The 27,226-nt window shown below is 44.9% G+C and overlaps 1 protein-coding gene and 1 pseudogene across 3 annotated transcripts in view; both read right to left on the bottom strand.

Annotated features, from left to right (window-relative positions):
* The window catches only part of IL34 (interleukin 34), a 77,636-nt gene that overhangs the window by 1,624 nt on the left and 48,786 nt on the right, over positions 1–27,226 (bottom strand). Inside the window, exons 2-6 of one of the 3 annotated variants that reach the window (XM_043599640.1) lie at positions 10,640–11,054; positions 4,326–4,459; positions 3,461–3,538; positions 3,014–3,172; positions 41–176 (exon numbers count right to left, since the gene is read on the bottom strand). In XM_043599640.1, the coding sequence (XP_043455575.1) occupies positions 41–176; positions 3,014–3,172; positions 3,461–3,538; positions 4,326–4,459; positions 10,640–10,667 (535 nt within the window). In that variant the 5' untranslated portion in view covers positions 10,668–11,054. Of the gene's footprint in view, positions 1–40; positions 177–3,013; positions 3,176–3,460; positions 3,539–4,325; positions 4,460–10,639; positions 11,055–27,226 lie in introns of all 3 variants that reach the window. The other 2 variants (XM_043599639.1, XM_043599641.1) reach the window with 2 other exon arrangements.
* LOC122494446 lies at positions 18,700–20,527 on the bottom strand (annotated as a pseudogene).

A 27,226-nucleotide genomic window follows, 5' to 3' on the forward strand; every position in this document is an offset into this window, starting at 1 on the left:
GGCGTCCTGCCCCCAACCCCCTCCACTCAGAGCTCCTTACAGCAAGAGCAGTAGAGCAGTTCCATGACCCGGAAGCAGTTGTCCAGCAGGGCTTTGGGTCGTACCAGCTTCAGGCTCAACCTGGGGGTGCTCAGGAGCGACACCACTGCTTCCACCTTGGGGCTGACCTCCACATCCTGGAAGGGAGGAGACCGTGGAGACGGTCAGGACCACAGGCACCACCACCCCTCAACACCAGTGAAGAGGGAGGGCCATGTCCCAGGAGAACCCTGGAGGCTGCCCTGCCTGGAGCTGCACAAACCGCGAGAGAAAGGGACTTCCTGTGACAGGAGGCTTATGGGTAATTTCTCTGCCTCTTCCTGCAGGCGCCAGGTTTCCTGGGAGAGTCCCCTTCAAGGCCCCTCACCCAAGCCTGACACAGAGGCTCCTGTTTTCCATCTTTGGGAAAATGACTGCAGGGGGCAGGCCAGGACAGGGGAGAGGTGGGGGCATCCTTGCTGTTCTCACCCAGGCCCGGCCACCATCACACAAGGCAGCCTGGGCTGGGGAGACTGTCCTTCGGGATTCAGAGACCTCTACTGCCCACAAAGAATGAGACAAAGGACCCTCACGAAGATCGTATTATGAGGAGGCCTGGGTGCACGGCACACGGGCCGGGCGGGTCTTTGGCTCCAAGCTCGGGGTGTTTCTCTGACAGTACTTAACAACAGGGAGCACGGTGTGGGTGGCAGGAGGGCACAGTGAGGGGACAGGGCAGGGGGCCAGGGCTGTTGCAGAAGACATCGCATAGAAAAGAAATGTAGAGCCTGAGCTGGGGAAGGACCTTCTTAAAGGTGGTTAATTGGGTTGAATTGTATCGGGTTGTGACCTGCCAATCCCCCCATCCCCGAAAAAGCCATGTCCAAGCCCTAACGCCTGGCACCTGTGAATGTGACCCTATTTGTAAACAGGATCTTTGCAGGTGTAATTAAGGATCTCCAGGTGAGGTCATTTTAAATTTAGGGTGGGCCCTAAATCCAATGGCTGGCGTCCTTGTGAGAGAAAGGACGCAAGGCACAGAGGGAAAGGCCATGTAAGGGCCGAGGCAGAGGCTGGAGTGATGTGGCCACAAGCCAACGGCAGTAGCAGCCAGCAGAAGCTGGAGGAGGCAGGAAGGGTCCTATTTCCCTAGATCCTTCAGAGAGAGCTTGGCCTTGCAGATACCCTCCCTGAGTGTGGGGTTCCCGTCCGCAGGCCTGTGGCAGAAGAATTTCTGTTGTTTGGTGGTAATTTGTCACAGAAACCTTACAAAGCTAATCTACAAGGACTTGGAAAGAGAAGCAAGGGTGACAGAAGGAGAAGGGGCATGTCCCCCTGGCCCACTCCCCATCAGGGAGAGCCCACTGCCCACCAGATGCTGGGCATATTTGGAGCGGGTCACAGACCATTAACTCTGTGAGAAAGAAGACAGACTTAAAAGCTGGTTTAAACCTGGGGCACCTGAGTGGCTCAGTCAGTTAAACGTCCAACCTCAGCTCAGGTCATAATCTCACAGTTCATGGGTTCACACCCCACATCAGGCTCGCTGCTGTCAGCACAGAGCCTGCCTCAGATTCTCTGCCCACCACCCCCCAACACACACACACACACACATACACTCTCGCTCTCTCATTATCTCTCTCAAACAAAAACACTTAATGGCAATCAAAAGGAATGAAATCTTGCCATTTGCAACTACGTGGATGGAACTGGAGGGTATTATGCTAAGTGAAATTAGTCAGAGAAAGACAAATACCATATGACTTCACTCATATGAGGACTTTAAGAGACAAAACAGATGAACATAAATGAAGGGAAACAAAAATAATATACAAACAGGGAGGGGTACAAAACAGAAGAGACTCATAAATATGGAGAACAAACAGGGTTACTGGAGGGGTTGTGGGGGGGATGGGCTAAATGGGTGAGGGGCACTAAGGAATCTCCTCCTGAAATCATTGTTGCACTTTATGCTAATTTGGATGTAAATTTAAAAAAATTAAAAAAAATAACACGCATATGTTAAAAAAAAAACATTTAAAAATAATTTTTTTAAAGCTGGCTAACTCTGAACTCAACAACCTGGGTGGACAGGTCTCAACCCACCCAGAGCCTCCTCTGCAGCTCCCAAGAGCTCAGAGTCAGGCTCTCGAAGAAAGGCAAGGATGCAAAACTGTCTGTTCAGGTCAGCTCCAACTCACACTGCCCAAGGGCATGAAAGAGCCACCGAGGAGACCTCTGGGCCTCCAATCCCCTGCCAAAACCAGAGCCTCCCCAGAACTCCTAGCAGCTGCGGGCTCCTAAGACCTGGTGTCACCCGCAGCTCACAGCTCCAGCTGGGCAGCAGGTGGGGCTCCCCGGGGCAAGTGTGCCCCAGGCCCCTGAGGACACCATGCGCTGGGGAGTAGGGCAAAATGGTGTGGGCAGGGGGTCCCACAGCACACATGTGGCCTGTATGGGCTCACGGTGACCCCGTGACCTTACTCCACAGGCTCTTTACAGGATGCATCCCTGAGGCCTCAGATCAACCCTGCTGAGCAGGCAGTTAGCAGGAACCTTATCATTGTTATTATTACTGCAAGTCTATATTTTACATTAGGGTTCACTCTCTGTGTTGTCCGTGCTGTGGACTTGGATGAACGCATGATGTCATGTGTCCATCATTACAGTGTCATACAGAAGAACTGCATAGCCCTAAAAACCTCCTGTTTTCATTGCTCCACCCATTCATCCTTCCTTCCCTGTCTCCCCCAAAAGGAACCTCTAGAAACAAAGCCAGAGGGTTCAATGACTTGCCCAGGATCACAGAACAAGACAGACAGACCCTAGAACATCTCCTGTCCCCAGCCCAGGCCACCCACGGGGCACTGCTGGCCTTCTCTTCCTCTCTCCCATTTCTCCCATACCTTTCAGGACATGCTGGAACTCTCCATGTCTTCCCATCCTCCCTCAACATTCCTTGGCCACCACACACACACACCTCCGTGGAGCTCACCATGAGGCCTTGCTGAACATCCAGCAGCAGTGTATGTACCTCCTCCAGGAACTTCCAGGATGGGTGGCCCTCAAGCAGCACTTCCTGCACCGACTCAGTAGCACTGAGGCTCACCCAGACCCACAGATACCGCAGCTCCTGCTGGCTGACCTGGGCCCTCTGCTGTGGGGACAGGAGAAATTGTTGAAGTCCCAAGACTTGAGCCTCTGGGCCCTCCCCACCACTACTCTGACCACCTGCCACCCAACTTGTGCCCACAAAGAGAGCAGACCATGGGCATCCACTGTGGACAGGGAGAAATCTTAGCGCGAGCCAAGGGCAGGCTTGCTTACGGGGCTGGGAAAGGCCCCTGGCAACATGACCTGCCAAGATCAATGTGCCTCTCAGGCTGGGCCCATGGGGTGTCCCACAAGGCAAGGGTCTCCCAGCCCAGGATGGGATTCTCACCAGTCTGGTGATGTTGGCCATTCTGAGCACCCCCTCATAAGGCACGCTCACCCTGTAGTTGATGGGGAAGTAGTGTTTCTGGGGAAACACAAGAACAAACCATGAGGTCACAGTCAGAAACGGCTCAAACAGCCTCCCCCAACTCCCAACTTGATACAGGAGGAGAGGACCAAGAACCAGCCCTTTGATGGCAGAGGTGGCCTTCTATGAAGAATATGCACTTGCGGGGGAGGGGTGCCTGGGTGGCTCAGTCAGTTGAGCCTCTGATTTCTGCTCAGGTCATGATCTGGTGGTTCTTGAGTTCAAGTCCCACACTGGGCTCTGTGCTGACAGCTCAGACCCTGGAACCTGCTTCAGATTCTGTCTCCTCTCTCTCTGCCTCTCCCCCACTCATACTCTGTCTCTGTCTCTCAGAAATAAACATTAAAAAAAAAAAACAGATTGCTCTAAACTTATGGTACTGGTTGCACAGCTCTGCCAATGTACTAAAAACCACTGAGCAGTGCACTTAAACAGGTGAATAGTATGGTATGTGAGTTATAGCTCAGGAAGGCTGTCAAAAAAAGAAAAGTCTTGCATTGCCACGGTGCCACATGAGCTTCTCTGCCTTACACAAAGGGAGCCACCCATTCCAACTTCTAAGACCTTATGTGCTGAGCTAATGTGCTGACCTTATGTGCTGAGGTCCCCAGGGAAGGCTGGCAGGGGAGAGGATTGTAAGTGTGGACCAGGTACACTGCTGGACGTGGTGGAGAAAGGCGGAGAAAGGGGCCACGATCAGCTCAGGGCTGAGGCCCCGAACGTCCTACACGCTGTGAGGCCAGGAGCTTGGGAAGGGGAATGCAGTTGGGGGGTTCACAGTTACCATGTACTGAAGGCGGTTCCTGTACTGAAGCTTGTCCCGAAGAAAGCCAGTTACTGCACACTCCTCACTCTGGGTCAAAGGCCACATCTCCAAACCCTCGTTCCCCAAGGCCATGGCAAGGAAGATCCCGAGATCTGTGGACAGTGACCAACAGGAACACATGAGTACACTGCCCGCCTGTGCAAAGCTGTGCACATCTGCCCTCCCTTTTCCAGGTCATGGGAGGGACAGGGCCATAGAGCCCCAAGGAGGCCTTTCCACCACAGGGGATGTTTTCCCTGGGGCCCAGGCTCAGACAGCAAGGCCAGGCAAGCATGGGCAGTCTGGCTGGTGTACCCGTACCCTTAGCCAGCAAAGCCCCCCAGCTGTCACACCCTGAGGTTGGTGTCCAGTCTCCTCCCCACTGCTGCCCCTTGGGGAAGGCACAACCTCCTCTCCAGGGAAACCTCAGCTCATACCCCATTTAGGGCTGACGTGTCCTCAAAGCCTACGTCTTGCATTTCCATCTGGGGATCCAGGAGATGAGGACTTTCTAGTTCCAACTTTACAAATGACTTTTGTGTGAGCAGAACCATTTCCTCCCTGCTCTAACTGACCCTGGCATTCCTCTCAGATGTACAAATAACTACAGGCCTTCCAGTTTGTCCATTCTGGGGAGCAAGCAAATCAGGCTGCTGCTTCTCCCTCCCAGCAAACGAGTTGCTGTCTCGTGAACATTACCAGCCTTTACCACTAGGTGTCACTGTGACCTCAAAAACAGCTTTTGTGATTCCCAGAATTAATAACACTTACAAAAAAATCTGAGAGGGGTGCCTGGGTAGCTCAGTCAGTTAAACTTCTGACTCTTGGTTTCTGTTCCCATCATGACCTCATGGTTCATGAGTTTAAGCCCAGCGTCGGGCTCTGCACTGATGGTGCAGGGTCTGCTTGGGATTCTCTTTCCCTCTCTCTCTCTTTCACAATTAATAAACAAACAAGCAAGCAAACAAACAAAAACCTGAGAATTTGCAAAAAATCTGAACAAGGGTCAAATTGATCAGAGCAGAAAGGAAACAGAGGTACAGGAGATGTATCCAAAAAATCAAACACACCAATAAAGGTAAAGAAATACATACTAAAACAATCAGGTGTCATATTTCACCTATCAAAATGGAAAGTGGGTTTTTTAATTTTTTTTTTCAATGTTTATTTATTTTTGGGACAGAGAGAGACAGAGCATGAACGGGAGAGGGGCAGAGAGAGAGGGAGACACAGAATCGGAAACAGGCTCCAGGCTCTGAGCCATCAGCCCAGAGTCTGACACGGGGCTCGAACTCACGGACCGCGAGATCGTGACCTGGCTGAAGTCGGACACTTAACCAACTGTGCCACCCAGGCGCCCCGGAAAGTGGGTTTTTTAAATTTCATTTTAATAACAGTGCTGGCAAAGCAGTAAGGCAGGTGCTCTTATCTTGGAAAGCAATTTTGCAGTTTTATTATTAGTTAACTTAGTAATGTCCACACCCTTTGACCCATTAAACTCATTTCTAGGGATAAACATGAAGGAAAACAAAAAAAAGGAAGCCATCACCAAAAAATTTGTGGACAAAGACTCCACTGCAGTATTCTCTTATAATAGTGAAAATCTGTAAATGGCCCACATGTTCATTAATGAATGGAGCAAATAAAGACCACATTGTCAGGGCACCTGGGTGGCTCAGTCAGTTGAGTGTCTGACTCTTGGTTTCGGCTCAGGTCATGATCCCAGTGTCGTGGGATTGAGCCCCTAGTCAGGCTCCATGCTCAGCCTGCAGCCTACTTGGAATTCTCTCTGTCTCCCTCTGCCCTTCTCCCCCATGCACACTATCTTTCTCTAAAATAAATAAGATGAAAAATCCACATTGTCAAAGAATGTTTATGATATGCTTGTGTGATAGGAAATATACTCATGATATGCTTAGTAAAGTCTTAAAAAAGCATGACTCAGCACACCTCCTCTGGGTCTACACAGCATGATGTGAATTACATTAATTACATGCAAATGTGTATGCATAGGAAATGCAGTGGAAGTGCAGTGGAAGGAAATGTATCAAATCTCTATGGGAAATTTTTATGTTCTTTATATTTTGTAGGACATATTTTATATCCTACAATCAATATATTGTTATAGTCAAAAGCAATAATTTCTTTTCTTTTCTTTTTTTCCCCCCAATATAGCCAGGCTTGACACACTCCTGGTCATGAGTAGGAATTACTGATTGCATTTTCCCCACCCACCTCCCTGGAACTTAGGGAGACTTTTTTTTTTTTTTAATTTACATCCAAATTAGCCTATAGTGCAACAATGATTTCAGGAGTAGATTCCTTGGTGCCCTTTACCCATTTAGCCCATTCCCCCTCCCACAACCCCTCCAGTAACCTTCAGTTTGTTCTCCATATTTATGAGTCTCTTCTGTATTGTCCCCTTCCCTGTTTTTATATTATTTTTGTTTCCCTTCATTTATGTTCATCTGTTTTGTCTCTTAAAGTCCTCATATGAGTGAATTCATATGATTTTTGTCTTTCTCTGACTCATTAATTTCACTTAGCATAATACCCTCCAGTTCCATCCATGTAGTTGGAAATGGCAAGATTTCATTCTTTTTTATTGTCAAGTAATACTCCATTGTATATATATACCACATCTTTATCCATTCATCCATCAATGGACATTTGGGCTCTTTCCGTACTTTGACTACTGTAGATAGTGCTGCTATAAACATGGGGGTGCACATGTCCCTTTGAAACAGCACACCTGTATCCCGTGGATAAATGCCTAGTAGTGCAACTGCTGGGTCGTAGGGTACTTCTATTTTCAGTTTTTTGAGGAACCTCCATACTGTTTTCCAGAGTGGCTGCACCAGCTTGCATTCCCAGGGAGACTTTTTTTTTTTAAGTTATTTATTGAGAGAGAGCGAGTGTGCACACGCACACATGCAGGGGAGGGCAGAGAGAGGGGGGAGAGAGAATCCCAAGCAGGCTCCACATGTCAGCAAGGAACCCAATGCGGGACTCTAAGTCACATACTGTGAGATCATGACCTGAGCAGAAATCAAGAGTTGGACCCTTAACCAACTGAGCCACCAAGGTGCCCAGGGAGACTTTTGTTCTTGATTCCTCACTGGGCTGGGCCTGCTTCTTGTCACTCTCTCCCCTTCTCAGCCGTGCTTCAAATGCCTTTGCTCTGGCTGGGCCCTCACTAGGAACGTTCTGGACTCAAACCCCATGCCCAAGATGGCTACAGCACACCAGTCCCTCCTCTCACAGAAATGTGCCAACCACATTTTCTCAGGGTTGCAAATTTGCAATACATCTTGCATTTGCTCTCTCTGTCTCTTTCCAAGTGCTTGATCTGACATTTGGACAAAGGAACAGTTAAACACAAACTGAATGAGTGTTTCTGCATGCTTTCTGTCTCGTCTCTAAACCATTAAGCCCCTGAGCCGGGCACCCCCTGCACATCAAGATCATTCCTGGTTCGCAGATTTTGCTCACACTTTGCCCCTGCCCTGGGTACCCTCTCACAAGGCAGACCTCTTTCAAGGTCTCATCATGACTCCTTCCCTTCCCAGGCTCTCCCCTGCCTGCACCAGCCCCCCGCAATCTCTGTGTCTTGCACCATCTGTCCAATTCACTCATTGTCTTGACCAGACAGCTTGGCCCCTAGTATGTGAACACATAATGCAGTTAACCACAACATGATCTCGTTTACTGAGCACTTTGGGGGTTGACCTTGAGCGAGGAATCAGGAACATGCACCTGAATTCTCTGGAGAGCTGGTTAGGGTCCAGAGTGTCTGATTTAGTAGGTCTGGGGTGGGCCCAATGAATTTGTATTTCCAACAAGTTCCCAGGTACTACTGCTGCCAGTCGGGGGACTGCACTTTGAGGACCGCTGACCTCCAGAGACAGTAGCAAACTGGTGTCCCAAGGGCCATATCTGGTTCACAGAGATTTCATATACAAATCTGAATTTGCATCTTGTCTTTAAAAATCAGTATCTGTCCACACTTGGTCCTCTTTCTCATGTGGCAGTCACCCACGGCTGCCCACTCCACACTTGAAGTCCTACCCTAGCTGCCCTTACCTGTGTCCTGGTTTTAGGTCTCTGGTGCCTGGCAACTGTGGGCTCCGAGGCAGCACTGAGTCCTAGAAAGCTACCATGTGCCAGCCTGGCATGTATGGGCTGCACCAGGAACCCTGTCCTTGGATGATGTGCCTTCCCCCCAGAACCAGACTTCCTTTAGATCTTCAGACTGACCACCATTTCCAAATTTAAGCCTCTTTTTTGCTGCTTCCACCCTGAGAAACAGGCAAGCAAACCGGTGACCACACAGGGACAGCAGGGCCATAATAGCCTCACTGCTGCTCTGCACCCCCAAGGGCCCCACAGCCAATGCAACCCTGTCCCTGCAAGGGCATTAGTCTTGCCCCCGCAAGACAGAAGAGGAGGCTGAAGAAGAGCAAGTGAGGAAGGAGCTACCTTCCTGGGTCCCTGGCTGGGAGGGGGAAGGGCTGCACCTCTCCTGGGGACAGCCCCTTGTACAGGGACAAATGGGAACTGTCCACCACCAGCACCCCCAGCGACCAAATCTGAACCTGTGGAGGGACTTGAATAGCATCCCCCCCCCAAATTCTTGTTCACTCAGAACTTCAGATGTGACCTTATTTGGAAATGGGGTCTTTACAGATAAAATGAAGGCCTACCCTGAATGCAATGGCTGACGTCCTTATAAGAGGACACAGATATACGTAGAGGGAAAGGCCATGAGAAGACAGGCACAGACTGGGGTGATACAACCACAAACTGTGGAATGCCAGGAGCCACCAGAAGCAGGAAGAGGCAGAAAGGAGATTTGGAAGAGGCGTCACCCTGCCCACACCTTAATTTTAGACTTCCGGCCTCCAGACCTGGGACAGAATCAATTTCTGTTTTAAGATACTAAACTATAGCAGCCCATCCTTCTCCAGCACCCTCCAGCATCCTTCTATCTACAAGCCTCTGACCTGCACCCCTTCTTGCCTCCCACCACACAGCCAATACTTGCCAAGGCCATGACTTCTATTTCCACGGCCATCTCACAAACAAGACTGTCATCACTTCCTGCCCAGAAGGTTGCGACAGCAGCCACAGACTGATCTTCCGAAAGCAGAGCAATTCCCAGTGACAACCCCAAGTCCCTAGATCTTGAACCTTCCAGGGCTCCGTGCTGCCTCGTTTTCAAGGCCTCCATCATCTGGGCCCAAACTGGCTTTCCAGCCCAGCCACTCACAGTCCCACCTGCTGATCCTTTGCTCGAGCTGTTTCCTCTACCCGGACCCTGTCTTCACCTTCTCACATCTACCAGTGTGAACACTGCCCACCTCTGAAACGATTTTAAGTGGCACCTCACCCATGCTGCTCCTCTTGCTCCTCATGACCTGGAAACTTCCAGAACATGGGATCTAGGTCCTTCTGCCTGTTCTGAATGCCTCGACCTTTTGCAGTATCCCTCCACAAGGACCAGGCTGGATCCCTTGCAGGATCAAATCCTGGACCTCATGAGGGAATTCCTAGCACCTAACTCCCTGCCAGGCATTAGAGAGAGGGGTGTGAGCCAGCCTGGGTCCTTGTTGCCATGACAGTAACTCTCCAGTGGGCATGTGGGAGGCACCAGAAAAATGTGTTGAATTTGAGTCAATTCAATTGAATCTTGGAGTCTGAAGGGATCTTGGTCTGGCCTCCCACCAGCAGGCTTGAGAGGCTTTCTAGACGCTTTCTGTCCTCATTTCAACTTATTTTTCTTTTTACCAACAACACTGTTCTCTTTCTGCCTTTTAATTTTGTTCTATTATGGAGGGAGGGGCAGAGGGAATAGGCTGCCTTCTCCAGCACCTGGCAGCACTTCTCCCACGTGTTTTGGGGCTCAGACACTTTCACAAGCTTCCACCCCCGGCTGGCCACACCCAGGGAGGCCAGAAATCCTCTCTGCCACCACTGCCCCCACCCCCCATACACAGTAGCACTAATAAGCCTAAGAAGGTAACACTGCCACTTGCCCCCAGTGCCTGCCCCATTCCCTTAACCACCCACTGACCATACCCACCCAACCTAGGACTTGTACCCACCATGACGGTCTGAGCTCGGGTCAGCTAGAGACAGGGCAGAGGGCGGCCACGGGAGTCCCGAGGCTGTTCGGCTGGGAAGCATCTCAACTTCCCACCAGCAAGAATGGCCCAGTTGCCATGGTTACAGCAGAGCCCGGCTCTGGGCCAAGGCCTCCCGGGGCAGCCTCCAAGGACCCCCCCAGTACTCACAGTGCAGCCAGGCGAATCCCCGGGGCATGGTGGTACGCTGTGTCCCCCAGAGAGCAGAGGCGGTGTCCCCAGCAGTGTGTGTATCCACAAAGGCCCAGGTGGGGCCTACATGGCCTCGCGTCAGCAAAGGTGGCCCAAAGCTGGGGGAGGGTTGACCACAGAGGAGTGGCCCGGCAGGGGGCGGCAGGTGCTCCTGGGGCAGCGCCTGCCCTTATCTGCCTGGCAGTGTGGAGGGCAGCTGGGGGGCAGTAGCTGCGAGTCCCATGGCAGCCAGGATCTGGCCTGAGACAGTGGCCTCGGGGTCTTTCCCTTTCCAGCAGAAGGAGAGAGTCCCCAGCAGGCCCCTTGGAATCTGGGGCTGGGTTGTGCTTTCTCTGATTTCTCCGTCTGCAGCTGCTCAATGTGAAATCTGGCTCTGGAAAGAGAAAGGAGGAGAGAAACGGATTATGTAAGAGCAGTGCTGCCACTCAGCCATCAGCTGCAGGCACCAAGAGTCTATGTGTGCGCTGTACCCACCACCTGGCAGGGACCCCCGGGAATGACTGCAGGCTCACAGCCCAGCCCTGGAGGCTGGCTACTCTGGGAAACAGGCTCACATACAAGAAATGACTTCAGAACATCCCAAGGGCAGCACTGGCCAGGGAGTGAATCACGATGACACCAGCCGGCAGCCACAGGCCTAAACAAAAGCAGGACCGGGGAATGAAAGGCCAAGTGGGTTAAATCAAGGGAGCTTCCTGAAGGAGGTGATATTACATGCAAGTAAAGTACCTCAGGCTACTCAGGTGGCCATGAGGTTAAAACAGCAGAGTATTAATCCCTCTTTTTACCTTCAGGCTTAGTCCCAATCTCCTATTCCCCAAATCCTTGGCTCCCTCTTAATAGGGTTGCTAGATGAAACACCAGGTGCTCAGTTAAACTTGAATTTCATACCAACAACACATATTTTTTTAGTATAATTATGTCATGAATACTTATTAGTATAAGTATGTCCCAAATATTGCATGGCACATATACTTTAAAAAAAATCGTTATTTAATGATTTAATGATTCAATGTTATTTAATTAAACAATGAATTATTTAATTCCAAATTAATCAGAAGTCCTATATATATATTTTTAGTTTATTTATTTTGAGAGAGAAAATGTGTTTGCATGTGTACCCAAGTGGGGGGCGGTCAGAGAGAGGAGAGAATCCCAAACAGGCTCTGTGCTGTCAGTGCAGAGCCCAACATGGGTCTCGATCCCATGACCCTGAGATCATGATCTGAGATGAAATCAAGAGTCAGATGCTTAACTGACTGAGCCACCTAGGCACCCCACAAGTCCTGTATTTTGCTAAATTTAGCAACCCTGTGATGATAACAGGATTGCTCTTCCTGAGTGGTCGCTATGAATAGCTAGGCCCAGGGCTTGGGCTTTTGTATTCAATGAATCTTCATGATAATCTTGCCAGGTCATAAAAATCTCATTTTTATCGATGAAGAAATCAAGGTACAGAAAGGGTAAGACTTGTCCAAGGTCACACAGCTTGTAAGCAGTGGGACAAGAATTCAAACACTGGTAGCCACTCCCATCAGTTGACATCCATCCACACATCCACTCGTTAGGACACCCTTACCACCTGGGGCTCTCACATAGTCATCTCTATCACTCACTGGATTCTGTGAGATAAGGCTCTCGTCTCCATTTTGCAGATGAGGAAACAGGTTCTGAGAGACTGAGTTGGCCAGTGACAGAGCCAGCTCTGAAATTCAAAGAAATTCTTAAATTCTCTGACTCTGTTCTGTTCCATGCCCTTGCCCTCCCTGTTTGCTCTGGAGAAATGGTCACACGTTAATGGCAGGAGGGAGAAGCAGGTATAATGTGGGGGTATTGTCCATGGTGGCATCCATCTCCACAGAACGTACCAGAAGTGCTGGCCCTTACCCTCAGAGGTTCCCAGCAGGCAGGCTGGGCCTCACACAAAGAACACAAGTGTTCCCAGTCGCCATGAACACTAACCTAACTGAAACCTTTTGTTGTTGTTAGTTTTGTTTTTTTTTTAAGGTTTGTGGAGGTATAACGTATATACAGTAAAATTCACTTTTTCAGTGTACAATTTTATGACAAATAAAATTGACAAATTCAGAGTTGTATAATTGCTTCAATGATCCAGACGTAAAACATTTCCAACTATGCAGAAAATCCCCTCCTGCTACTTTGAAGACAATCCTTCCTCCCAGCCCTAGCCCCATCCAACAGCTCATCCATGTTCTATCCCACAGTATTGCCTTTTCCAGAATGCCAGATAGACACCATGTGCCCTTTTGTGCCGGGGTCCTTTCACTGAGCCGACTGCATTTGGGATTCAGCCAGGTTGTTGTGTGTGTTAGCAGGCTGCTCCTTTTCCTTGCTGAGTAGTATTCTGTTGTACAGACACCAGTTGAAGGGCATCTGAATTGTTTCCAGTTTTTGATGATAACAAATAAAGCTACTACCAGCCTCTGCATACAGATGGTTTTGTTTTTTAAGTTTATTTATTTGAGAGAGAGCAGGTCAGGGGCAGAGAGAGAGGGAGAAAGAGAATCCCAAGCAGGCTCTGTGTGGGGCTCGAACCCATGAACCGTGAGATCATGAACTGAGCTGAAGTCTGATCAGCTCAACTCACGGAGCCCCTGCATACAGGTTTTGGTGTGGACAGAAGTTTCCATTTGTCCTGGGCCTTGTCTGTAACTTGCAGGTCCCAGTCACCTTCACACCACACCAAACAGTCCTGATCCTGGGCACCTTCTCTGGCCCCACCCTTTGAGCCCCACCTAAATGGAGGAATTTTGGGAAAGCCAAAGAGGACACACAGTTACCTGATGACACACAGGAGCTACAGTGGGGATTGTGGCCCAGGGGAAACCAGGCTGCCCACAGAGGCCTGGAAACAGGGCAAACAAGGCCAGGCCAGTGGCCTGACAGCAGTCTGCCTAAGAGTGGCCTTTCCCACACCTGAGAGGGCCCAGGGCGCCTCTCTCTTCCTGTCCCTCTCCCTCTCTCTTTTCCTGTCTCATGGGGGAGAGTGAAGAGTTTGAGAATGTGCCTCTCGCAAAACACTCACAGTCTACCCCACAGCTTACAGCAGTCATTACAAAGCTCACAAGAGGCAAAGTTGTGCAAGAAAATAAAATTGGAGTATTCTGCATAGTTCAGTTGTGAATATTAGATTTTTAAAAATATAATCACATTACTATTATTCACATTCCCAAACAAATAATCCCTTATATCATCTAATACAGAATCCATGTTCAACTTTCCCTGGTTGTTTTTTAAAAAAAACTTTTTAAGTTGCTCTGCTTGAATCGAGAGCCTAACAAAGTGATCCGTTGATTGATGTGTCCCTACATCTTTTTTCCTTATTTTTTTTTTTAGTATTAAGATATAATCCACATGCCGTAAAATTTGCCATTTTACAGTCTATAATTCAGAAGGAATTTGAGAGAGAGCAGGACAGGGGCAGAGAGAGAGGGAGAGAGAGGGAGAGAGAGGGAAAGAGAGGGAGAAAGAGAGAGAGAGAGAGAGAGAGAGAGAGAGAGAGAATCCCAAGCAGGTTCTGTGTGGGGCTCAAACCCATAGTTTTGATTCCAAAACCAGACAAGGACCCCACTAAAAAGAACTATAGACAAATTTCCCTGATGAACATGGATGCAAAAATCCTCAACAAGATTATTAGCCAACCAGATTCAATAATACATTAAATTATTCACCACGACCAAGTGGGATTTATACCTGGGATGCAGGGCTGGTTCAATATCCACAAAACAATCAATGTGATTCATCACATCAATAAAAGAAAGGACAAGAACCATATGATCCTCTCAATCGATGCAGAGAAAGCATCTGACAAAATACAACAACCTTTCTTGCTAAAAACCCTCAAGAAAGTAGGGATAGAAGGACCATACCTCAAGATCACAAAAGCCATATACAAAAGACTCAACGCTAATATCAGCCTCAATGGGGAAACACTGAGAGCTTTCCCCCTAAGGTCAGGAACAAGACAAGGATGTCCACTCTCGCCACTGTTATTCAACATAGTATTGGAAGTCTTAGCCTCAGCAATCAGACAACACAAAGAAATAAAAGGCATCCAAATCGGCCAGGAGGAGGTCAAACTTTCACTCTTCACAGATGACATGATACTCTATATGGAAAACCCTAAAGATTCCACCAAAAAACTGTGTGAACTGATTCACGAATTCAGCAAAGTGGCAGGATATAAAATCAACGCACAGAAATCGGTTGCATTCCTATACACCAACAATGAAGCAACAGAAAGAGAAATCAAGGAAACGATCCCATTTATAGTTGCACCAAAACCCATAAAATACCCAGGAATAAATATAACCAAAAATGTGAAAAAATCCATACACTGAAAACTACAGAAAACTTATTAAAGAAATTGAAGAAGACACAAAAAAATGGAAAAAGATTCCATGCTCCTGGATAGGAAGAACAAATATTGTTAAAATGTAGATACTACCAAAAGCAATCTACATATTCAATGCAAACCCTATCAAACTAACACCAGCATTCTTCACAGAGCTAAAACAAATAATCCTAAAATTTGTATGGAACCAGAAAAGACCCCGAATAGCCAGAAAAAGAAAACCAAAGCAGGAGGCATCACAATCCTGGACTTCAAGCTATACCACAAAAGCTGTAATCATCAAGACAGTATGGTACTGGCACAAGAACAGACACTCAGATCAATGGAACAGAATAGAGAACCCAGAAATGGACCCACAAACGTATGGCCAACTAATCTTTGACAAAGCAGGAAAGAATATCCGATGGAAAAAAGACAGTCTCTTCAGCAAGTGGTGCTGGGAAAACTAGACAGCGACATGCAGAAGAATGAACCTGGACCACTTTCTTACACCACACACAAAAATAAACTCAAAATGGATGAAAGACCTCAGTGTAAGACAGGGAGCCATCAAACTCCTCGAGGAGAAAGCAGGCAAAAACCTCTTTGATCTTGGCCACAGCAACTTCGTACTCAACACGTCTCTGGAGGCAAGGGAAATGAAAGCAAAAATGAACTACTGGGACCTCATCAAAATAAAAAGCTTCTGCACAGTGAAGGAAACAATCAGCAAAACTAAAAGGCAACCGACAGAATGGGAGAAGATATTTGCAAACGACATATCAGATAAAGGGATAGTATCCAAAATCTATCAAGAACTTGTCAAACTCAACAGCCAAAAAACAAATAATCCAGTGAAGAAATGGACAAAAGACATGAAGAGATACTTCTCCAAAGAAGACATCCAGTTGGCCAACCGACAGATGAAAAATGCTCAACATCACTCATCATCATGGAAATACAAACCAAAACCACAATGAGATACCACGTCACACCTGTCAGAATGGCTAACATTTACAACTCAGGCAACAACAGATGTTGGTGAGGATGCAAAGAAAGAGGATCTCTTTTGCACTGCTGGTGGAAATGCAAACCGGTGGAGCCACTCTGGAAAACAGGATGGAGGTTCCTCAAAAAACTAAAAATAGAACTACCCTACAACCCAGCAATTGCAGAACTAGGCATTTATCCAAGAGATACAGGCGTTTCGAAGGGACATGTTTCAAAGGGACACATGTACCCCCATGTTTATAGCAGCACTATCAACAATAGCCAAAGTATGGAAAGAGCCCAAATGTCCATCGATGGATGGATGAAGAAGATGTGGTATATGTGTGTGTGTGTGTGTGTGTGTGTACACACATACAATGGAGTTTTACTTGGCAATCAAAAAGAATGAAATCTTGCCATTTGCAACTGCGTGGATAGAAGTAGAGGGTATTATGCTAGGCAAAATTAGAGTAAGACAAATATCATAAGATTCATTCATGTGAGGACCTTAAGACACAAAACAGATTAACATAAGTGAAGGGAAACAAAAATATAAAAACAGGGAGGGGGACAAAACAGAAGAGACTCATAAATATGGAGAACAAACAGAGAGTTACTGGAGGGGTTGTGGGAGGGGGGATGGGCTAAATGCGTAAGGGGCACTAAGGAATCTACTTCTGAAACATTGTTGTACTATATACTAACTAACTTGGATGTAAATTTTAAAAAAATTTAAGTGTATAATTCAGTGGGATTCTTTTTTTAGTAGATTCACAAAGTTGTGCAACAATCGCCCACAATCTAATTCCAGAACATTTTCATTACCCCAAAAATAAACTGTATTCATTAGCAGTCACTGTGTATTTCCTGCCCTCCCCCCCCCACCCAGTCCCTGGGAACCACTTATCTGCTTTTTGTCTCTATGGATTTGCTTCCTCTAGACATTTTGTATTAATGGAGTCATATGCTATGTGGCCCTTTATGACTGGCTTCTTTCACTTGGTGTAATGTTTTCAGGGTTCATTCATCTTGTACCATGTGATAAACTGCATGTTGTCTCCCTAAATTCATATGTTGAAGCCCTAGCCCCGAGTGTGATGGTATTTGAGATGGGACTTCTGGGAGGTAATTAAGGTAACTGGGAGGTAGATCAGGGTTAGATGAGGTCACGAGGGTGGGGCCTCATGATGGGATTTGTACCTTTGTAAGAAGAGACACAGGGGGGACTTCAGCTCAGGTCATGAGCTTGGGCCCTGCATCGGGCTCTCTGCTGTCAGCCCAGAGCCTGCTTCAGATATTCTGTCCCCCTCTCTCTTTCTGCCCCTCCTCCACTCATTCTCTTTTCTCTCTCTCTCTGTCCCAAAATAAATAAACTTAAAAAAAAAGAGAGAGACACCAGAGAGTTTGCTAGCAGTTTCTGCGTGCCCCCACAGAGAAGAGATCATGTGAGCACAAAACGAGAAGGCAACCACCTGCAACAAGGGGAGAGGCCACACCAGAAACCTCCATTCTTGGGGCACCTGGGTGGCTCATTCAGTTAAGTGTCCAACTTTGGCTCGGGTCATGATCTCATGATTCATGAGTTTGAGCCCCTAGTCAGGCTCTGTGCTGACAGTGCTGAGCCTGGAGCCTGCTTGGGATTCTGTGTCTCCTCTCTCTGCCCCTCTCCTGTTCCCACTCCGTGTGTGTCTCTCTCTCAAAAATAGATAAACATTTAAAAAAATTTTTGTAAATAAATGAAGAAACCAACCATTCCAGCACACTGATCTCAGACTTCCAGAACCATGAGCAAGTACATTTCTGTTCTTTAAGCCACCCTAACTATGGCATTTTATTATGGCAGCTCAAGCAAACTAAGACATGAGATTTATCAGTACTTCATTCCTTTTTAAAAAAATTTTAAGGTTTTATTTTTAAGCAATCTCTACACCCAACCTGGGGCTTGAACTCACAACCTCAAGATCAAGAGTTGCACATTCCACCAACTGAGCCAACAAGGTGCCCCTCCCTTTTATTTTTCTTTTTTAAGGGCCAAAACATTTTAACCCCTTAGCTGTTTTTTCCTTTTTTGAAGAGTATTTTAATTTTATTTTATATTTTTTAATGTTTATTTATTTATTTAGAGAGAGAGAGAAAGTGCAAGTGGGGGAAGGGCATCGAGGGGAGTGGGGAGAGAGAATCCCAAACAGGCTCCGCGCTTTAAGTGCAGAGCCCAACTCAGGGCTTGAGCTCACGAACCATAGCATGACCTGAGCCAAAAATCCAGAGTCAGACGTTTACCCAATTGAGCCATCCAGGTGCCCGAAGAGGATTTTATTTTATTATTTATTTTTTTCAAGTAGGTTTCACACCGTGTGGGGCTCGAACTCACAACCCTGAGATCAAGAATCGTAATCTCTACCAACTGAGCCAGCCAGGTGCCACCCCCCCATTTTTTTGCCTTTTTAAATAAAGTTAAACAGTCGAACAAAAATTCACAAACTGCTTCCCTGTCCAAGTCGTTCCTCCCTCCCACACCCTTTCCTTCACCTTATTCACACAGACCCAGGGTATCCACATGAGAAGAAGAAACTGTTCCAAGAACATGGAAAAGTGAAGAAGAAAGGAGGTGAATTTTGTCCACATTCAAGGTCATGCTGAGCAAGTCTGCACTCTCTGGATTTTGGATGGTTTTCTCTTGCTAGCCAAATTGAAAAAGGAAATTCCCTGGACCAGATGCTTCAAAGCTGAAGGCCCAGCACCACCAAAGAATGCCAAAGAAAATACAGTTGGCATCAAACTCACCCATATTCATGCCCTTCTCACCCAGGTCCTGTCCAATGTCATAGTGACTCTTCTTGGGACCAGTGGGGACAGTAAAAGCTTCTCTGACTTCCTTTAACTTTTTCTCCTCCTCATTCTAAGCTTCAGCACTAGCTTCCCTGTTCCCATCTGCATGATGCTCCAAGGCTCATTTTTGATAAGTTTTCTTGATCTTGTCCTCAGAGGCATTCGTGTCCACTCCCAGAATCTTGTAATAATCTTTCCTTTTCTTCACTCCAGCTGTGCATTTTTTAGGAGCTGTATTTGTTCTTATGTCTCCGTCTGCTGCACTTTTCCACAGTCCTGCACTGCCTCTTCATATTTTTCTGTGCCCATGTTACACTGAGCTCTTCCCATGGAGTATTTTAAGTGAGTGGCATCGAGCTTCACTGCATTTGTGCTGTCTTCTATTGCACCATCTCCTTTCCTAAGCTTGGAATGATCTGTACCCCAATTATAGTAGAGTTCAGCATTTGTTTTTATATTGTTGGGGTCTGTTCCCCAAGGCTTCTGTGTACAGTTCACATGCCAGCTTGTAATTTCCTTCTTTAAATGCTTTATTCCCATCCTCTTTGCTTTAAGTGCTTTGGCATTTCTGCAAGCCAGGTAGTCATTTTGATGATCAGGAGCCATCTTGGGAGCCTGTACAAAAAACTGAAGTGCCTTCTCAATACAGTCTTCATAATATAGGCAAAGACCTCATTCCTACACAGCATGCACATTGGTGGAATGTCACTGGCCACAAACTGTGCTTCTGGATAATGACCCAGCATTGCTAAATAGTATGCTTTGGTGATTTTGAAGCAATGGCAGGCAGGGAACACTCTATGCAGAAAACCACTTTCCGAAAATCCGACTTCTCAAAATCTGTTTCTGTTATTTTCTCATATTCTACGAGCATTCTTGAACTCCTGTTGTGCCTGAGAATTTTTTGATCCAGTTTCAGGACTCTCTGGAAACTGTGACATGCTGCCATGGCATTCCCTAGAGATAGGGGGCATTTGCCTTCCCATAGATGTCCCCAGGGGAAACTGTCATTCAACTTCACTGCTGTGCATCTCCAAAAGTTTCCTGGAACCCTCTGAGCATCATGAAAGTGGCTGCTCAATTCTCACTACAGCTAGAATTTTTAGGACACATATCTTTGTCCTTTGTATAATGGTTACAAGCTTCATTGTAATCTTTCCTGGTATGGTTCGCATTTCCTTTTTCCTTGAAAGACTCTGACTCCCTCCTTACTTCATTGTGGAGCAGCTCTGGTTCTGTCACCACCATTAACACATGGCACTCTGCAGCAACACTGTCTTACCACTGAGACCATACTTCATTCCTTTTTATCGTCAAATAATATTCCATTGTATGGATACACATTTTCTCTAGTCCTTCACCAGCTGAGGGACATTTGGGTTGTTCTCATTAGGGGGCTATTATGAATAGTCCTGCTATGAACATTTGTGTGGACATGTTTTCTCTTGGGTATATTCCCAGGAATGGGGTTGCCAGGTCATATGGTCACTCTGTGTTTGACTTTTTGAGGGAACCATTCAGTCTGTTTTCCAAAGGAGTTTTCCAAAGTGTATATCCCATCAGCAGTGAATGAGGCTCTGATTTCTCCACAGCCTTGTCAACATTTGTTACTCTTTTTTATTATACACATCAGTGGGTGCAAAATGTGGTTTCTACTTGGATTTTCCTGATGACTACAGAGCATCTTTTCATGTGCTTACTGGCCATTTATCTTCTTTAGAAAAAGTCTATTTAAGTCCTTTGCCTGTTTTTAAAATAGATTATCTTTTTATTTTTTATTTTTTAAGAATTCATTTTTAAGTAATATCCACACCTAACATGGGGCTCGGATTCAAGATGCCAAGATCAAGAGTCAGGCATCCCTACCTTTTTATTGTTGAGTTGTAAAAGCTCTTTATACATTCTAGGTTCTAGACTCTCATCAGATACATGATTTGTAACTATGCTCTCCCATTTTGTGGGTTGTCTTTTCACTTTCTTGATAGTGTCCCAGCATGCACAAAAGTTTTTAAATTTGATGAAGTGCAGTTTATCTTTTTTTTTTCTTTTTTTGGTTGTCTTTGCTTTTGGTGTCCCATCTAAGAAACTGTAGCCTAATCCAAGGTCACAAAGATTTATATATGTTTCATTCTAAGAGATTTATAGTTGTAGCTTTTACATTTAAGTCTGTGATAGATCTGGAGTTAATTTTTGTATATGATGTGAGCTAAGAGCCCAACTTCATTCTTTTTCATGTGGCCAGCTGTCCGAGCACCATTTTTTTTAAATATATGAAATTTATTGTCAAATTGGTTTCCATACAACACCCAGTGCTCATCCCAAAAGATGCCCTCTTCAATACCCATCACCCACCCTCCCCTCCCTCCCACCCCCCATCAGCCCTCAGTTTGTTCTCAGTTTTTAAGAGTCTCTTATGCTTTGGCTCTCTCCCACTCTAACCTCTCTCTTTTTTTTTTCCTTCCCCTCCCCCATGGGTTCCTATTAAGTTTCTCAGGGTCCACATAAGAGTGAAACCATAATGTACCTGTCTATCTCTCTATGGCTTATTTCACTTAGCATCACACTCTCCAGTTCCATCCACGTTGCTACAAAAGGCCCTATTTCATTCTTTCTCATTGCCACGTAGTACTCCATTGTGTATATAAACCACAATTTCTTTATCCATTCATCAGTTGATGGACATTTAGGCTCTTTCCATAATTTGGCTATTGTTCAGAGTGCTGCTATAAACATTGGGGTCCAAGTGCCCCTATGCATCAGTACTCCTGCATCCCTTGGGTAAATTCCTAGCAGTGCTATTGCTGGGTCATAGGGTAGGTCTATTTTTAATTTTCTGAGGAAACTCCACACTGTTCTCCAGAGTGACTCCACCAGTTTGCATTCCCACCAACAGTGCAAGAGGGCTCCTGTTTCTCCACATCCTCTCCAGCATCTATAGTCTCCTGATTTGTTCATTTTGGCCACTCTGACTGGCGTGAGGTGATATCTGAGTGTGGTTTTGATTTGTATTTCCCTGATGAGGAGCGACGTTGAGCATCTTTTCATGTGCCTGTTGGCCATCCGGATATCTTCTTTAGAGAAGTGTCTATTCATGTTTTTTGCCCATTTCTTCACTGGATTATTTGTTTTTCGGGTGTGAAGTTTGGTGAGCTCTTTACAGATTTTGGATACTAGCCCTTTGTCCGATATGTCATTTGCAAATATCTTTTCCCATTCCGTGGGTTGCCTTTTAGTTTTGTTGATTGTTTCTTTTGCTGTGCAGAAGCTTTTTATCTTCATGAGGTCCCAAGAGTTCATTTTGCTTTTAATTCCCTTGACTCTGGGGATGTGTCAAGTAAGAAATTGCTATGGCTGAGGTCAGAGAGGTCTTTTCCTGCTTTCTCCTCTAAGATTTTGATGATTTCCTGTCTCACGTTCAGGTCCTTTATCCATTTTGAGTTTATTTTTGTGAATGGTGTGAGAAAGTGGTCTAGTTTCAACCTTCTGCATGTTGCTGTCCAGTTCTCCCAGCACCATTTGTTAAAGAGGCTGTCTTTTTTCCATTGGATGTTCTTTCCTGCTTTGTCAAAGATGAGTTGGCCATACATTTGTGGGTCTAGTTCTGGGGTTTCTGTTCTATTCCATTGGTCTATGTGTCTGTTTTTGTGCCAATACCATGCTGTCTTGATGATTACAGCTTTGTAGTAGAGGCTAAAGTCTGGGATTGTGATGCCTCCTGCTTTGGTCTCCTTCTTCAAAATTACTTTGGCTATTCGGGGCCTTTTGTGGTTCCATATGAATTTTAGGATTGCTTGTTCTAGCTTCGAGAAGAATGCTGGTGCAATTTTGATTGGGATTGCATTGAATGTGTAGATAGCTTTGGGTAGTATTGACATTTTGACAATATTTATTCTTCCAACCCATGAGCACGGAATGTTTTTCCATTTCTTTGTATCTTCTTCAATTTCCTTCCTAAGCTTTCTATAGTTTTCAGCATACAGATCTTGTACATCTTTGGTTAGATTTATTCCTAGGTATTTTATGCTTCTTGGTGCAATTGTGAATGGGATCAGTTTCTTTATTTGTCTTTCTGTTGCTTCATTATTAGTGTATAAGAATGCAACTGATTTCTGTACATTGATTTTGTATCCTGCAACTTTGCTGAATTCATGTATCAGTTCTAGCAGACTTTTGGTGGAGTCTATCGGATTTTCCACATATAATATCATGTCATCTGCAAAAAGTGAAAGCTTAACTTCATCTTTGCCAATTTTGATGCCTTTGATTTCCTTTTGTTGTCTGATTGCTGATGTTAGCACTTCCAACACTATGTTAAACAACAGCGGTGAGAGTGGACATCCCTGTCGTGTTCCTGATCTCAGGGAAAAAGCTCTCACTTTTTCCCCATTGAGGATGATTTTAGCTGTGGGCTTTTCATAAATGGCTTTTATGATGTTTAAGTATGTTCCTTCTATCCCGACTTTCTCGAGGCTTTTTATTAAGAAGGGATGCTGAATTTTGTCAAATGCTTTTTCTGCATCAATTGACAGGATCATATGGTTCTTACCTTTTCTTTTATTAATGTGATGTATCACGTTGATTGATTTGCAAATGTTGAACCAGCCCTGCATCCCAGGAATGAATCCCACTTGATCATGGTGAACAATTCTTTTTATATGCTGTTGAATTCGATTTGCTATTATCTTATTGAGAATTTTTGCATCCATATTAATCAGGGATATTGGCCTGTAGTTCTCTTTTTTTATTGGGTCTCTGTCTGGTTTAGGAATAAAAGTAATACTGGCTTCATAGAATGAGTCTGGAAGTTTTCCTTCCCTTTCTATTTTCTGGAATAGCTTGAGAAGGATAGGTATTATCTCTGCTTTAAACGTCTGGTAGAACTCCCCTGGGAAGCCATCTGGTCCTGGACTCTTATTTGTTGGGAGATTTTTGATAACTGATTCAATTTCTTCACTGGTTATGGGTCTGTTTATGCTTTCTATTTCCTCCTGATTGAGTTTTGGAAGTGTGTGGGTGTTTAGGAATTTGTCCATTTCTTCCAGGTTGTCCAGTTTGTTGGCATATAGTTTTTCATAGTATTCCCTGATAATTGCTTGTATCTCTGAGGGATTGGTTGTAATAATTCCATTTTCATTCATGATTTTATCTATTTGGGTCATCTCCCTTTTCTTTTTGAGAAGCCTGGCTAGAGGTTTATCAATTTTGTTTATTTTTTCAAAAAATCAACTCTTGGTTTCATTTATCTGCTCTACAGTTTTTTTAGACTCTATATTGTGTATTTCTGCTCTGATCTTTTTATTTCTCTTCTTCTGCTGGGTTTGGGGTGTCTTTGCTGTTCTGCTTCTATTTCCTTTAGGTGTTCTGTTAGATTTTGTATTTGGGATTTTTCTTGTTTCTTGAGATAGGCCTGGATTGCAATGTATTTTCCTCTCAGGACTGCCTTCGCTGCATCCCAAAGCATTTGGATTGTTGCATTTTCATTTTCATTTATTTCCATATATTTCTTAATTTCTTCTCTAATTGCCTGGTTGACCCATTCAGTCTTTACTAGGGTGTTCTTTAACCTCCATGCTTTTGGAGGTTTTCCAGACTTTTTCCTGTGGTTGATTTCAAGCTTCATAGCATTGTGGTCTGAAAGTATGCATGGTATGATCTCAATTCTTGTATACTTATGAAGGGCTGTTTTGTGACCCAGTATGTGATCTATCTTGGAGAATGTTCCATGTGCACTCGAGAAGAAAGTATATTCTGTTGCTTTGGGATGCAGAGTTCTAAATATATCTGTTAAGTCCATCTGATCCAATATATCATTCAGGGCCCTTGTTTCTTTATTGACTGTGTGTCTAGATGATCTATCCATTGTTGTAAGTGGGGTGTTAAAGTCCCCTGCAATTATCACATACTTATCAATAAGGTTGCTTATGTTTGTGAGTAATTGTTTTATATATTTGGGGGCTCCCGTATTCGGCACATAGACATTTATAATTGTTAGCTCTTCCTGATGGATAGGCCCTGTAATTATTATATAATTCCCTTCTTCACCTCTTGTTACAGCCTTTAATTTAAAGTCTAGTTTGTCTGATATAAGTATGGCTACTCCAGCTCTCTTTTGACTTCCAGTAGCATGGTAAATAGTTCTCCATCCCCTCACTTTCAATCTGAGGGTGTCCTCATGTCTAAAACAAGTCTCTTGTAGACAGAAAATAGATGCGTCTTGGTTTTTTTATCCATTCTGATGCCCTATGTCTTTTGGTTGGCACATTTAGTCCATTTACATTCAGTGTTATTATAGAAAGATATGAGTTTAGAGTCATTGTGATGTCTGTAGGTTTCATGCTTGTAGCAATGTCTCTGGTACTTTGTCTCACAGGATCCCCCTTAGGATCTCTTGTAGGGCTGGTTTAGTGGTGATGAATTCCTTCAGTTTTTGTTTGTTTGGGAAGACCTTTATCTCTCCTTCTATTCTAAATGACAGATTTGCTGAATATTCTCAGCTGCATATTTTTGCTGTTCATCACATTGAAGATTTCCTGCCATTCCTTTCTGGCCTGCCAAGTTTCAGTAGAGAGATCCGTCACGAGTCTTACCAGTCTCCCTTTATACGTTAGAGCACGTTTATCCCTAGCTGCTTTCAGAATTTTCTCTTTATCCTTGTATTTTGCCAGTTTCACTATGATATGTCGTGCAGAAGATTCATTCAAGTTACGTCTGAAGGGAATTCTCTGTGCCTCTTGGATTTCAATGCCTTTTTCCTTCCCCAGATCAGAGAAGTTCTCAGCTATTATTTCTTCAAGTACACCTTCAGCACCTTTCCCTCTCTCTTCCTCCTATGGAATACCAATTACACGTAGATTATTTCTCTTTAGTGCATCACTTAGTTCTCTAATTCTCCCCTCATACTCCTGGATTTTTTTTTCTCTTTTTCTCAGCTTCCTCTTTTTCCATAATTTTATCTTCTAATTCACCTATTCTCTCCTCTGCCTCTTCAGTCCGAGCTGTGGTTGTCTCCATTTTATTTTGCAGCTCATTTATAGCATTTTTTTAGCTCCTCCTGGTTGTTCCTTAGTCCCTTGATCTCTGTAGCAAGAGATTCTCTGCTGTTCTTTATACTGTTTTCAAGCCCAGCGATTAATTTTATGACTACTATTCTAAATTCACTTTCTGTTATATTGTTTAAATCCAGTTCATTAGCTGCCGTTATTTCCTGGAGATTCTTTTGAGAGGAATTCTTCCATTTCGTCATTTTGGATAGTCCCTGGAGTGGTGCGGAACTGTAGGGCACTTCCCCTGTGCTGTCTTGAATAACTTGCGTTGGTGGGCGAAGACCATTTTTTTTTTTAAATGACCATTCTTCCTTCACTGGCTGGCATCCTCAGCAAAACTCAGTTGACCATAGATCTAGATGTCCATCTACCTCTATGTCAGTACCACGCTAGCTTGATTTCTGTAGATCTGTAGCAAGTTCTGAACTCTTAAGATTTTTTAATCTCTAAAAGTTTACTTTCCCTTTTTGTTGTTGCTGAAGCAATGGGGTCAATGTCCTATAGACTTACCACATTCTGGATCTGGCTGATTGCACCCTTGGAATGCCATTCAACATATTTATCTCTGCATACCTCAATATTCAAAAAGCTTTATTGGGTTTGAGTATAATTTTCACAGGACATATTGCCTTCCAGCAGGAGGCACAAAATGTTTTCTCATCTCAGTGAGCTAATGTTGTGTTCTTTCTCCATGATTCATCTATTACAAAGTTCTCTATCAGCCTTTTACCTTTCATCAAACAGTGAAGATTCTAGCTCTCATCAGTGTTCCATTAGTCAATCCAGGTGGTGCCTTGATGCTTGTATCTTTCCTTCTACGTTTATATTAACGTGATCCTCCTAGAATGGAGAACTTTCCCTCCCCATCTATTTTCTTATCTCAAAGTTTGGTCTGTATGGAAAAATCAGGATAAAAGTCTGATTCTTTCCTTTGACTTACCTACCAGTTTTCAGAATGAGTTCTTTCCTAGAATCCTCCAAAGGTAATTAATGATGATTTTTCAGTATCATTTTAAATTTATTAATTTTTTATTTACATATTTCAACCCATTAAAGTTACTTTTAAGTCAGGTTTATTGAGGAATAACTGACACACACTAAAGTTCATCCTCTTTAAGTGTACAGTTGGATGAGTTTTAATAACTATATACACCAACACATTATTTTAAGATCTGGAACATTTCTATCACCCCAAAAACTTCCCTTGTATCCCTTTGCAGCCAATCCCCTGCCCCACCCTACACCTCTGGCAATCATTTATCCACATGCTGTCCCTAGTAAGGTTTCTCCCAAAAAATATTATATAAACAGAATTATATAGTATGGTGC

The sequence above is a fragment of the Prionailurus bengalensis genome, chromosome E2 (genome assembly GCF_016509475.1).
Source record: "Prionailurus bengalensis isolate Pbe53 chromosome E2, Fcat_Pben_1.1_paternal_pri, whole genome shotgun sequence".
NCBI lineage: Eukaryota > Metazoa > Chordata > Mammalia > Carnivora > Felidae > Prionailurus > Prionailurus bengalensis.